Genomic DNA, 13,966 nt, shown 5'->3' on the forward strand with positions numbered 1-13,966 from the left:
AAATATCTGAGAGTATTTCAGGCTTTAGTTCTTAGGCTTCTATTCTTTTCCCAAGTTACTGCCGGAATGTTTCCCACATGGCTACGGATAAATGGGACTTACAGGGGTCTCTTATCTGACATATTCTCCCTTCTGGGGGTTACGGAACATAAACAGGATTATGGGAATCTGACTTCATTGCTTTATTCCTGTGCAATGTTACTGGGGCCCGGCCGCCCCGGCTATAAGTGATTCAAGGGGAGTTCATTTCCAGCCGGCACCAAAGGAAAGGGCTCGGCATTGGGTTGGGTTAGGCAGGGCCCCTTGTTAGGCCAATGGGAAATATACCCGGGTTTCCTAATTATTTCTTATTATGGTGTTTAGACATTGTATGTCCATGTTGCCTTTGATATGTTTGTATCTACAGCCCATGGTTTTACATTTGTGGTTTTTAACTATTAATATTTTTGCAAGTAAAAAGCATCAGACCCCAGTATGACATTTATAAGCACTAATGTACCTCCTATGGGAAAATATTAGCGAGAAATGACAAACCGTATAAAGGAACAAAGTACCATTAAATGCTAAGGTTTCCTCTGATATATATATATATTTCATATTATTTATAGTGGGGGCCACTACTTGTTATAATACAGAGACTCAGTGGGGCAGAGGGATCTGTTTAATCTGTGGATATGATTCATTTATCAGAACAGTATGGCAGCTCCTATATATAAATCATATACTGTAATTAAACACACATATTCAGTATCAATACCGTTCCCTTGGGCAAGATAACCTGTGCCATTGGGTTCCCATAACATTTATAATGAAAGGCAGTAACCCATGGCAACCAATCAAATTGTTATATTCATCGTTCTACCTGCAGCTGGCTGAAAAGAGGTAAGCACTGATTGGTTGCTATGGGTTACTGCCATGGGCAAATTTGCCACTGTTGATAATGAGCCCCACTGTGTGTCGGGGGAGGGGCTGATGAATGTTGGGCCCATGGATACTGTCTCCTTCCCTAATGAGCCCAGCACATTGCCGGAGGTTGGGGAGATCTCCTGCACAGTATAACCCAACTCTTTATAACTTCAACAGGTTCCCGGGGGGTCAGACTGGAGAGAATAAGGATTTACCCAGAGGGAGATTTTCCCAATCCCAGAGACCAGCAGGATACAAGAGAAAATAATGCTGCTTCATATCAGTAAGTCTCCCATAATCCCCTACAGAGGGATGTTACTAACTCGCTATATTATATATATATATATTGTCCATTCCCCTAAACACGTACACATTCCCCTTCCATAGGATTCTTATTTTAAAAGAGGATGTAAAGTCACAAATCAAAATCCCTGCGTGTTATTTAGACCAATGAAATAAATGTATTTAGCAGCCTATGCCCCTCCCCTGTAATGAGCTCTGATCACAGCTCCTGGGAACCTACACGCCCAGGGGCCGGCCCGATATGAAGGGAAGCAGGGACTGCTCTGTACCAGACTTGAAATAAAAACAAAAGCCGGGACTGCCCTATAACTGAACAAATAGCCCAGGCGTTTACTGGATTGTCATTGGTCAGTTGCTGATAAGGGCAAGTTAGTCCCAGATAAGGAAGTAAAACAGGAGCGGAGAGTAAGACACGCCCCCTCCTCCTCCGGCTGCAGATACTGAGGGAAACAGAGCCCCAGTTAGCTGTGTTTAACCCTGTGTTAACTGCTTTGCCAGCTGATATTTTAGAACGACATCTGTTATAGAGCTTTCCTTATTAGGGCTATGTATATATATATATACAGGTATGGGACCCGTTATCCAGAATGCTCGGGACCAAGGGTATTCCAGATAAGAGGGTTTTCCGTAATTTGGATCCTCATACCTTAAGTCTACTAAAAAATCAATAAAAAATTAATTAAACCCAGTAGGATTGTTTTGCATCCAATAAGGGGTAATTATATCTTAGTTGGGATCAAGTACAGGTACTGTTTTATTATTACAGAGAAAAGGGAATCATTTAACCATTAAATAAACCCAATAGGGCTGTTCTGCCCCAATAAGGGGTAATTATATCTTAGTTGGGATCAAGTACAGGTACTGTTTTATTATTACAGAGAAAAGGGAATCATTTAACCATTAAATAAACCCAATAGGGCTGTTCTGCCCCCAATAAGGGGTAATTATATCTTAGTTGGGATCAAGTACAGGTACTGTTTTATTATTACAGAGAAAAGGGAATCATTTAACCATTAAATAAACCCAATAGGGCTGTTCTGCCCCCAATAAGGGGTAATTATATCTTAGTTGGGATCAAGTACAGGTTCTGTTTTATTATTACAGAGAAAAGAAAATCAATTTAAATTCTTATTTGATGAAAATAGAGTCTATGGGAGTCTTTCCATAATTCGGAGCTCTCTGGATAACAGGTTTCCGGAAAATGGATCCCATACCTGTGTATATATATATAAGATTTTTGGCTTTACATCCCCTGTAGGAATGTGATGTACTCCTTGCACCAATAACATTTCCTGCAAAGCTTTCCCTGGTGAGTCCCCATTGGATTCAGTCTCTAGGAGGTAGAAGAGATGGGGCTTTTTTTTTACTAAAGTCTAATTAATCCTTTTACTTCTTTGCTATTAGGGAATTGGCCTGAGAAAGAGCAGCAGAACCTCAGTGCTGGGAGATATTGTTTAGTTCCATATGGATCTGACATGTCCAGGATGAAGAAGATCATAGAAGTTGGAAGGGAAAGTAAAAATGTTCAGGGGAACCTCAGCCGAACCCAAACTCCCAATGAATCTGTCAGAACCCCCAACCAGAATGATAGGTTCCAGGTATCTCAGGAACATTGTGTTGATGGAACCTCTTCTGCTCTACAAATACAAAAGCTACATAATACTACTAATATACAGGATATCAGAAGGCCCAATATTTCCAAACTTAAAAAGGCGAAGTCCTCTGTAAAATCACACATTGCCAAGATGTGTCACCAAGGCACAAAAATGCATATTTCCTCTAAAGCCCACAGTGCCGTGAAACCTTTTATCTGCCCAAAATGTGAGAGGAGATTTTGTGACATCCGGAACCTTCTCACCCACCAGAGAATCCACACGGGGAGGAGCTTTGTCTGCTCCAAATGTGGGAAATGTTTCTCTCACAGAAAGATCCTCATTGCTCATAAATGGGTTCATACTGGGAGGAAACCATTCACCTGCACTGAATGTGATAAGGGCTTCTTATGGAACAGGGACCTTCAGGAACATAAAAAGAGCCATAAAAGAAGAAACAATAGCAGCTATCTCTTGGCTCACAGGGGAAAGAGACTGAAAGAAGTTAGTACTGACTCTTGTAAAAGAGAGAAGGTGTTTTACTGCAGAGAGTGTGGTAAAAGCTTCAGGCAAAAGTCTAGGCTTGAAATCCACATTCAGTGCCACACAGGCGAGAAGCCATTTGTCTGTGTTCATTGTGGGAAAGGCTTCAGAGATAAGTATAAACTCAGTCTGCATCTAAGGATTCACACAGGAGAGAAACCATTTGTCTGCACTGAGTGTGGGAAAGGCTTTAGGGATTCGAGCTCTCTGAAATCTCACCTCCGGATTCACACAGGAGAGAAACCATTTGTCTGCACTGAGTGTGGGAAAGGCTTCAGGAAAAAGTGTGATCTCAAATCTCACCTTCATATTCACACCGGAGTGAACCCATTTGTCTGCACTGAGTGTGGGAAATGTTTCAGGGATAAAAGCGAACTGAACATTCATATTAACGTACACACAGGAAAGACTTTCCCCTGTACGGAGTGTGGCAAATCCTTTGCAGCAAAGAACAATCTGAAAAGGCACCGAATGGTTCACACTGGGGAGAAACCACACGAGTGCACAGAGTGTGGGAAACGATTCATGGAGAAAAGTAAACTACAGAGACATTATCTAAATCATACTGGAGTAAAACCATTCAGCTGCTGTGAGTGTGGAGAACAGTTCAAATGGAAACACCAGCTCCAGTATCACCAACTGAGTCACACCGGGGAGAGGCCATTTGTCTGTACTGAGTGTGGGAAGAGCTACAAGAGTAAGGATACACTCACTGCGCACTGTCTTATTCACACTGGGGAGAAACCATTTGTGTGCCCTGAGTGTGGGAAACCATATAAGAGCTACAGTGCACTGAGGTACCACCTCCAGACTCACATTAGATGATAGTATCTTGCTAGTATCCCACATCTCAACGTTCCTGAGCTATCCCTCATCTCAACGTTCCTGAGCTATCCCTCATCTCAACGTTCCTGAGCTATCCCTCATCTCAACGTTCCTGAGCTATCCCACATCTCAACGTTCCCGAGCCATCCTACATCTCAACGTTCCTGAGCTATCCCACATCTCAACATTCCTGAGCTATCCCTCATCTCAACGTTCCTGAGCTATCCCACATCTCAACGTTCCTGGGCTATCCCACATCACAACGTTCCTGAGCTATCCCTCATCTCAACGTTCTTGAGCTATCCCTCATCTCAACGTTCCTGAGCTATCCTACATCTCAACGTTCCTGAGTTATCCTACATCTCAACGTTCCTGAGCTATCCCACCTGCCCTCATCAGTGGCAGCCATATTCAGTGCATTTGCTGCTTAAGTGAATGGGAATCCAAGACAAATGAAGAAGAGGGTTTTGACTGAGGTCCTTTCTGAGAGCAGCACAAATGCTCTAAAGGTGTAATTGGCTAAACCAAATACTGTTACACATTTTGTTTTATGAGTTCATGAACACTATATACAAATACTGCAAGAGGAATGCATAGAGAAACATAGGGGCAAATGTAATCAGGGAAGATGGGTCGTTATTCTGGTTAAGATTTCTAGTTTTCTGTAGTCACCAACCAGTCTGTTTTGGAAGCAGAAGGCAAAAAGACAGAAATACACATAATCAATGTTGTTATCTTTCCCCAACAAGAACCTTATTATTTAACAAGGCTCAAAAGGGTCTTCAGCATAAAAGACGCTTGTTTATTAATTAATATAATACAAAGCCTTGTCAGCAACACAAACCAGTGAATTACATGTGATACAAAGAACTTCAAATGAAGTCGTCATTCGTTACAGATTATATCGGCAACTTCATTACATCATTTACGAGATTCAAAGGATAAGGAAACCCCTTAGACCAATAGTAGAAGCCCTAGGATATTCCTGCCATTCAATTCCTCTCCTGCTGATACAGTTACAGTTACACCCAATCATGAAACAAATAAACTAAACCAAATACATTAAAATGCAAATAACAGTTTCAGCCCATCCGTATATTCCCCATTCCCCATTTGCTGGGACATTTTTCTGATACTTCATGTATGTATTATGATATTTAAAGGCAAATTCATCTTTCTAAGGGAGGAGAAGGCCACAGGTGAATTAAACCCCCTCAAACTGATGATCAGACCCTGTATAAATAAGGGCCCCCCCAACTGTGCTTCCTTCTCATACACAGAACTGTAACACAGAGTAAATCAGAAATACACAGGATATTTTATCCCCACTCAGATCTACCAATCACCAAAGGGTTTGTTTCTCCAATGACTTGGGGGGATAATAATCTGAATGGGACCTGTGTTTGTGGGGCAGTTGTCTCTATACTTCATATAGAATTAGCTCAGGGGAACAACAAGATGAGACACAGGAACATTGGGGAGAGCTTTTTATAATCATTCCTATCTTCTCCCATATGAGATGTTTGGCTTCTATTGCTCTCTGGTGGGGAATAGCCTTCCCGTCACTGCTCCCCATACCAACCAATTGGAAATGCAATGCCTGAAGCAGCCAGGAGGGCTAAACAGCACTGGGAGCAGTGGGGACAATTGAACCTCTGGTTAGGGATGTTCAACACTGTCCCTTCAGGGGATCTCCCAAAAAAAAATCTTGGTGATCATATTCTTAAAGGAGACATACAGAATAAACAAAAAAAACCTAACCCTGTAGGCAATTATGAATAATATCCGGTGCTGGTTTCCCTTTGGGCTAAACATTAACCCTATCTGTAACAATGGCCCCTTTATTGGAGCTCCCTATAGATCCTCTCAGGTCCCTGTCTGGGTTTCACATGAGGGGTGGGCGTGTCCTAACGGTCCCTGCAAGAAGCACAGTAGGAGGGGGAGAGCCAATCACAGCCCTGCAGTCACACAAGCACAAACAAGCTTCAGGAAATGGGACAGATGGGTGGGACTAGTGGGGTTTTTGGAGAAATTTTCAATAAATTAGACTGAAACCATAGGCAGATTACAATACGGCTGAGCCCCCCCAAACCTGCAAGCACCGGTTCTGCTGTAATCAGCTGTGCTCTGATTGGATCTTTCTTCTTGTGGATTCTCCAATCAGAGCACAGCTTTCTTGACAGACAGTAAAATTGACCAATCAAGGCACAGATGCAGACAGGGCTCGGGAGATATTACAAACTGAAGGCAGTGCAGGGGTTCACTTTTTTGTTACGTACAGCAGGAATAAACAAGGATTGACAACAAGTTCTATAGCATTGGGGTCAGATGGTTTATGGGGAGTTCAAATAAATTCCTATGTCAACGGGGCTGTGTGGGGGGTTTATTAGTGAAAGTGACCCAGGGTTCCCAGAGTCTCCAATAAGCGCTGCTATTATTGTGGCTCATATACGTAATCTCCTCTAATGTTCTCATTTCCTCTAATAAATATATCCATTCTAGGTACGTTGGGGGGTCTTTCGCTTTCCAGGGTCTTGGGATTAAGGTTCTAGCAGCGTCAGTAGTTGCTGGGTAAGTATATCTGTAACACACAGTTTTTCTGAGGGATTAGATTTAGTAAGATAGTTGGTATTTTGTTTTCTTTGTTATTTTTGTTATAGTTGCTATTGTTTCCAGAATTTTGGACCAGTAAGTTTTCATTTGGGGGCATGAGAACCATACGTGGGTGTGGTTTCCCGCTCCCTTATCACATCTCCAGCAAGAGTCTGTGCTGTTTTTGTTCATCTTCTTCAGCTTTGTGGGGTGTAGTGCCACCTTGTGGCCAGTTTGAAACTCATCTCTCTGACCCTTACTGCCCTTGATGATTTATGAATGGATGAGAATACCCTATCCCAGGCTTTATCTGTTATTTCTATGCCCGGCTCCCTTTCCCAATCCGTGCAAAAACTTCTTTTGGGGGTTTCTACATTATTCATTAATAGCTTGTATAGAGTGGAAATGATCTTTTCTATTGGCTTTGGGGATTCTAGTACCATTTCCCATTTCCCAAAGAAAGATGTTTTGAAAGCATTTTACCTCCTAAAACTGCCATTATATGAGAGCTGCATACACAACCTCTTAGGTCAGAAGCCAGAGTGAAATGAAAGATGGGAGTGTCCTCCAGTCTCCCACAGGAAGTGGTCACAGCACTGACTGACAGGATTTACTGTAGCAGGGAAACCCCTCCCAGTTTCCCCCCTCTGTGTCTCTCTGCTTGTGCTGCTGCCAGGAAGGGGGAGGAGCAGAGCAGGAATGACTGCCTGTGACATCACAAAGCCCCGCCCACCCTATGCATATTCACTGCACTTTAAGTAGCTCTGTTATTGAAGTCTATCAGGGCCCCAGCCACATACTGAAGAGTCTAAGCCGGAAGTTGCCATAAGGCCTGGGGAGAGCACAGTTTTCAAGCAGTTACGGACATATTTGAACCGAAAGGTATTCAAATAAAAGCACTTATTTCTATTTTACATTATTTTACATGGTTTAGTGCATTGTAAAAATGTATGGTATATATCCCCTTTAAGGGGCTACCCCAGTCTTGTCCCTGAGTCACTTGTATGAAATGGTGTATTTGCTGGTAATTCCACGTGTCTCTTGGGGGTCACTGACCCCGGCAGCCAAGAAGTATTGCTCTGTGAAGCTACAATTTTATTATTATTGTAACTTTTTATTATTTATTTTTCCATGCAGGACCCTTAACTATCCATAGTCCCATCTCTCATCTAAACCACTACCTGGTTGCTAAGGTAAATAAGACCCTAGCAACGAGATAGCTCCTGAAATACCAAATGGAGAGCTGCAGAACAAAAAGCTAAATAACTGAAAAACCATTAAAAATAAAAAAGAGGACCCTCTGCAAATTGTCTCAGAATATCAATGTGTATATCATATTAAAAGTTAAATTAAAGGTGAGCTACCGCTTTAAGCTAACTGATCCCAAACACAAGTGGATGGAGAACCCCCCACAGAAGTGCCTGTATGGATACTTATACATCCTAAGCATTTTAGGGTAAAATAAAGCCCCCCCCACCCGCACTTTTGCGCAGTAACCCTGGGAGTCAGTGGGAACCGCAAGAGGCAGTTGGGAGGTTCATTTTTTACACCAGCAGCGAATCCACTAAGTGTCACATTAGCTGTAGGTCAGTCTGTATATGGCCCATCTTTAGCCCCCAAACAGAAAAGTCTCCCTCCGCTTATGAGTGAAACACAACTTTTTAAGCCCATTCCTTCTATATTTATATAAGTACAATTCATTGGCATAATATTATTTTTCACACAGTATGTCCCTTTAATATTCCTCCAAATGTCCATTTAGGGCAATGCCCCATAATATGGGGAAGGGAACACTCTTATCTACATTCCCTCCAGCACTAGTGAATTATTCTCACCCAGGCACCATCCCACCCTACCCAGAATGCAGCATGAAGGGGCTCAGTGAAGGAGGCAGTGAAGGTGTGTAAGTGCCTGATTGGCTCACTCAGCTCATAAAAGGACAGGCGTCCGGCCTCATAGTCCAACCAGATCCTGATTCTCCTGCAGGAAGGGACGTGGGGTAACTCTGTCCATTTACTGTCATGTCCCACTGAATTGTTATCCTCCCATCTGTACAAACCCCAGGACTTGTTATTATACCCAATACCAGACTGCCACCCTCCCCTCTCTATACTGGGATAGGCCGCCCCTACCCCCCAGTTCCCTGATTCACTGCCCTCCACTTCCCAGTAATGTCGCCCTGAGGGGAAACTCCTGCTGCTTAAAGCCTGAGCATAATTCCGAAATCTCTCTGGGGATTGTGGGTAATGTAGTTCTGTTAGTGAGTAGGAAGCAGATTTCCTGTCCCCTGATACAGATACAAGATTATGAGCCGTGTTTATATCCAGTACCAGGTCTGTAGCCCCCTGCCCAGGGATCCTCCCCTTTACCCCAGTGACAATCCCAGCTAAGCCTGTGAGTAATGTCTCTGAGATCCGACCCACATCCAGATCCCCTACAGCCGGGTCCTTTATACCCCCTCTCTCTCTGCCCTCAGTATCTGCCCCCTCAGTATCCTCTCTCTCTCTGCCCTCAGTATCTGCCCCCTCAGTATCCCCTCTCTCTCTGCCCTCAGTATCTGCCCCCTCAGCCCCACAAAAGGCAGCTCCATGAGGTTCCCATTGTTCCCGTAGGACAGTGAGTGGATCTGCCATGTTGCACAGCTCCTCAATGTGCCGGATCTTTCTGGACAGCTCGTCCTTCTTTATTTCCAGCTGTTGGATCAGCTCAGTGAGTGTGAGTGAGAGCTCCTCTTTCTGCCTGGAGATGTCACTCAGGAGTCGCTTCTCTAGGGCTTCCAGCTCTTCCCTGATGCCCCTAAACAGGGCAGTGACTCTCTCTGTCTCACCGGCTGCCACTTCTGCCCCTTCTCTCCTGCGCTCCTGCAGCCTCTGGGCTCCTCTCTCAGTCTCCTCTCTCTCTGGGCTCAGTTTCTCCAGAACTTTCCTCAGTTTCTCTTTCTTCTTCTCAGAGGCCTCACTCAGCAGCTCCACCCTGTGGCCCCGGTGCCCCCCGGGCCAGGCAGCAGGAGGCACAGATACAGGTAGAATCCTCACAGCAGTAATACTCCAGAACCTTGTGATGTACAGAACATTTTCTCCCCATGAAGGAAGCGGTGGGCTCAGTGAGTACATGTTCTGCCGACTGGCTGTGCCCCCGCAGGTGGGTATCACACAGAGAAGCCTCACAGTGCAGACAGGATATAACAGCGGGTACAGGGGAGAGGACACAGTAGGTGCAGGGAATCCCAGTCTCCCCCGGCTCCGGCTCAGTCGGACAGAACCGCGCTGCTATGTTCCCCAGAGTTCTGTTCCTGGGCAGGGCGGGGCGCTCCTGATATGCGGCTCTGCATTCAGGGCAGGAATAAGCCCCCAATCCCTCCTGGGCATCCATCACACTGCCAACGCAGCCCCGGCAGAAGTTATGGCCACAGGGCAGCATTACTGGATCAGTATAAATGCTCAGGCAGATGGAGCAGCTCAGCTCGTCTCTCAGATCAGCAGCCGCCATCGCTGAGAGCAGAACGGGGACTGAACAAGAAATGAAACAGAAAGTTCTCTTTCCCCAGAGACAAACAGCACTTTGCATTCCTGTGAGTTAACCCTCTCAGTTCCTGGGATCACGCGGTGCTGTAGGTGCTGTTCCTTATTTATTTCCCCCTGGTGGGATATTGGGGGACCCCGGCCCCATTACGGAAGGCTTTGGGGAGTCACATGATATCTCAGACAAGAGGCTAAGGTGGGAGACACACAGGACAGACTCAGAGCACATTCTTTAGATACGGACCCCTCCCTCCACTCGTCAGCTCAGCTGACTCATTCTGACCAATAACTGATTTCTGAGACCCCCAGTTGCTTCTGTACTTTCAAAGTGCTATTAATATTACTGTAAGTAGGGCCAGCTGGGGGCTCGCTGTGTATGGGCAGAGCTGGGGGAACAAACGCTGCACTAGTTGCTGTATTTCCAACCCCGAGGGCTGAAAGGTCTAAACTCCAAGAGAATTGTCAGTGGCAGAATGTTATACCATGAAAGGAAAGGTATCAGCAAAACAATCATATTACAAAATGGCTCCCGTACCCCCAGCACATGATTAGTGAGAAGCAGGGGGCACAATAAAGCTGAGTATATCAGTATCATATATTTATATAAGGGGTGGGTGCTGCCCATGGGTGGGGTCCCTGGCCCCAAGTAAGATATTATGGCAGCATTAGTGCCAGGCAGGTATAACCAGTCGGTGTAATGCCCAGCACAGTATAGTGCCAGGTAAATGGGCAATGCTATCCCCCCCATATAATACAATGAAAGAAGCAGATCCTGCGCCCAAAACAGTATAAAATAAAAAGGTAACTCCAAATACATTATACAGGGAAGGTTCTGGTGCAACAAGTGCATTATATACAGTAAATACAATGGGGGCTGCCCCCCCCGGTACATCCCATATACTGATATAACCGGCTTGTTCTTTCCCTTTGCTGCACTTGTGCCTTTCCCCCCTGTCTTTCTATGAACCCTCTTTTCCCTTCATCAGGAATGTTTTGATATCACAGGTAATTTCTGGTAAATCACTGCCAAACAGTGCCAGGAACTGCCAAGAAGCTATTGGTTCAAAAAATGATTGACATTCACCCTGACTAATCAGAGACATAGAAGCCTCTGCCTTTGGCTTTTCCCCCAGCAGCTCCAACAGGTAAATGAAATATACAAATTGCAGAGGTTGGTACAAGTTATCCCCCCCCCCCACTGTTCTGTTCTGACACCTATATGATTAACTGCCCAGTACCCCAAACATGTCATGTGATTAAACGTACTTTGCAGGATTATCTGCTTTGTGTTTTCCCATGAGCCTGTCTGTGCTTGTGTGAGTGCTGGGCTGTGATTGGCTCTCCCCCTCCTACTGGGCTTCTGGCAGGGACCGTTAGGCCACGCCCACCCCTCATGTGAAACCCAGACAGTGTGTTAGACTATATATATATTATAATAATATTATATTAATTACCCCTCTTACTAGGGCTATGGTTCTTTTCAGAAGCAGACAAATAACCCACACCAATAAGTGTATATATAAATGAATATATTGAACAGCAAATCAGTTGATTGTTACAATTAAAGGATTATTTAAAACAAAACAATATATTTACATTATTTACAGTTACAGATTAATAACAAGCCTACATTATTATAGCTACCGACAAACACAGAACATGGGGGTCTGGTTCCTTTTCTCTAACCAGCTGATCATGGCTCCCTCTGGTCTGTAGCCCCCACATCCCCCCGGTCACTTCTGATGCTCCTCCCACATGCTCCTCCCCCCTGACTACTGCCCAGCCCACATTTATACACCTTTCAGCCCCTGCCCCACATACCAACTGATCAGATGGGGTTGATAAGAGCCACACCCGCCTTTGTTCAGTAACTAATGAGAAGGCTTCTCCCATACAGTAATGAGATTTTATGGCTCCTGTAGCAGCCGCACTGTCCCACCCCCATCCCCAGAAATACCCTTTCATATGGGGATTTGGCTTCGGGTGGGACTTGGGCAACTGGTTTATAGTAATCAGTAGAACTCCCCCATACTCAGTGTGTAACACATAAATATGTATAGAGACACAAACACATATGTATATAACACAAATAATGGCCCCAAGATGAGCAATTTCTTACAAATCCCCCCCTAGAGGGCGAAGGACGTTACAAGGAAAGAGCCCCCTAAATACAAAAAGGTATAACATTCAGGGACCCCCATTAATGTATAATATGTATTTGTGCTGAAAGTGAGAGGAGAGACCCAAGTTATATAACACTCACACAGGCTTAAGTTTTGGGGTACTGTGAGGTAATAATTAACCTAATTATAAAAACAGTTGTTCCTACTCATAGTTTGAACCCTTCTGCCAGTTAGAAAATCCCACACACTTTTAGAGGCTTTGTTTCCAGCTCACTTTGCTGCACTGTCTGTGTGCTGTACCCCCCCTTACCCACCTTATTCTGCCCCCCCATGTCTGGGCTGGATCCCATCTCAGGCCCCTGCAGTAACCCATGGCCTTTACACTTTGCTGCACTGTCTGTGCGCTGTACCCCCCCTTACCCACCTTATTCTGCCCCCCATGTCTGGGCTGGATCCCATCTCAGGCCCCTGCACTAACCATGGCCTTTACACTTTGCTGCACTGTCTGTGTGCTGTACCCCCCCTTACCCACCTTATTCTGCCCCCCCATGTCTGGGCTGGATCCCATCTCAGGCCCCTGCAGTAACCCATGGCCTTTACACTTTGCTGCACTGTCTGTGCGCTGTACCCCCCCTTACCCACCTTATTCTGCCCCCCATGTCTGGGCTGGATCCCATCTCAGGCCCCTGCACTAACCATGGCCTTTACACTTTGCTGCACTGTCTGTGCGCTGTACCCCCCCTTACCCACCTTATTCTGCCCCCCCATGTCTGGGCTGGATCCCATCTCAGGCCCCTGCAGTAACCCATGGCCTTTACACTTTGCTGCACTGTCTGTGCGCTGTACCCCCCCTTACCCACCTTATTCTGCCCCCCCATGTCTGGGCTGGATCCCATCTCAGGCCCCTGCACTGACCCATGGCCTTTACACTTTGCTGCACTGTCTGTGCGCTGTACCCCCCCTTACCCACCTTATTCTGCCCCCCCCATGTCTGGGCTGGATCCCATCTCAGGCCCCTGCAGTAACCCATGGCCTTTACACTTTGCTGCACTGTCTGTGCGCTGTACCCCCCCTTACCCACCTTATTCTGCCCCCCCATGTCTGGGCTGGATCCCATCTCAGGCCCCTGCACTGACCCATGGCCTTTACACTTTGCTGCACTGTCTGTGCGCTGTACCCCCCCTTACCCACCTTATTCTGCCCCCCCCATGTCTGGGCTGGATCCCATCTCAGGCCCCTGCAGTAACCCATGGCCTTTACACTTTGCTGCACTGTCTGTGCGCTGTACCCCCCCTTACCCACCTTATTCTGCCCCCCCATGTCTGGGCTGGATCCCATCTCAGGCCCCTGCAGTAACCCATGGCCTTTACACTTTGCTGCACTGTCTGTGCGCTGTACCCCCCCTTACCCACCTTATTCTGCCCCCCATGTCTGGGCTGGATCCCATCTCAGGCCCCTGCACTAACCCATGGCCTTTACACTTTGCTGCACTGTCTGTGCGCTGTACCCACCCCTTACCCACCTTATTCTGCCCCCCATGTCTGGGCTGGATCCCATCTCA

At 45.8% G+C, this 13,966-nt stretch overlaps 1 protein-coding gene and 1 pseudogene across 1 annotated transcript; one reads left to right on the forward strand and one right to left on the reverse strand.

Moving 5' to 3' along the window:
• The first annotated feature begins 408 nt into the window (after positions 1 to 408).
• On the forward strand, positions 409 to 5,006 carry LOC100135246. Its single transcript, NM_001113936.1, is given in 3 exon segments — positions 409 to 1,189; positions 2,614 to 3,587; positions 3,672 to 5,006. Coding segments are annotated over 3 exon segments (1,488 nt in total). The 5' UTR covers positions 409 to 1,173; the 3' UTR covers positions 4,170 to 5,006.
• A 3,362-nt stretch (positions 5,007 to 8,368) lies between these two features.
• LOC116411616 lies at positions 8,369 to 11,273 on the reverse strand (annotated as a pseudogene).
• Positions 11,274 to 13,966: the final 2,693 nt, after the last annotated feature.

The sequence above is a fragment of the Xenopus tropicalis genome, chromosome 6 (genome assembly GCF_000004195.4).
Source record: "Xenopus tropicalis strain Nigerian chromosome 6, UCB_Xtro_10.0, whole genome shotgun sequence".
Classification (NCBI taxonomy): domain Eukaryota; kingdom Metazoa; phylum Chordata; class Amphibia; order Anura; family Pipidae; genus Xenopus; species Xenopus tropicalis.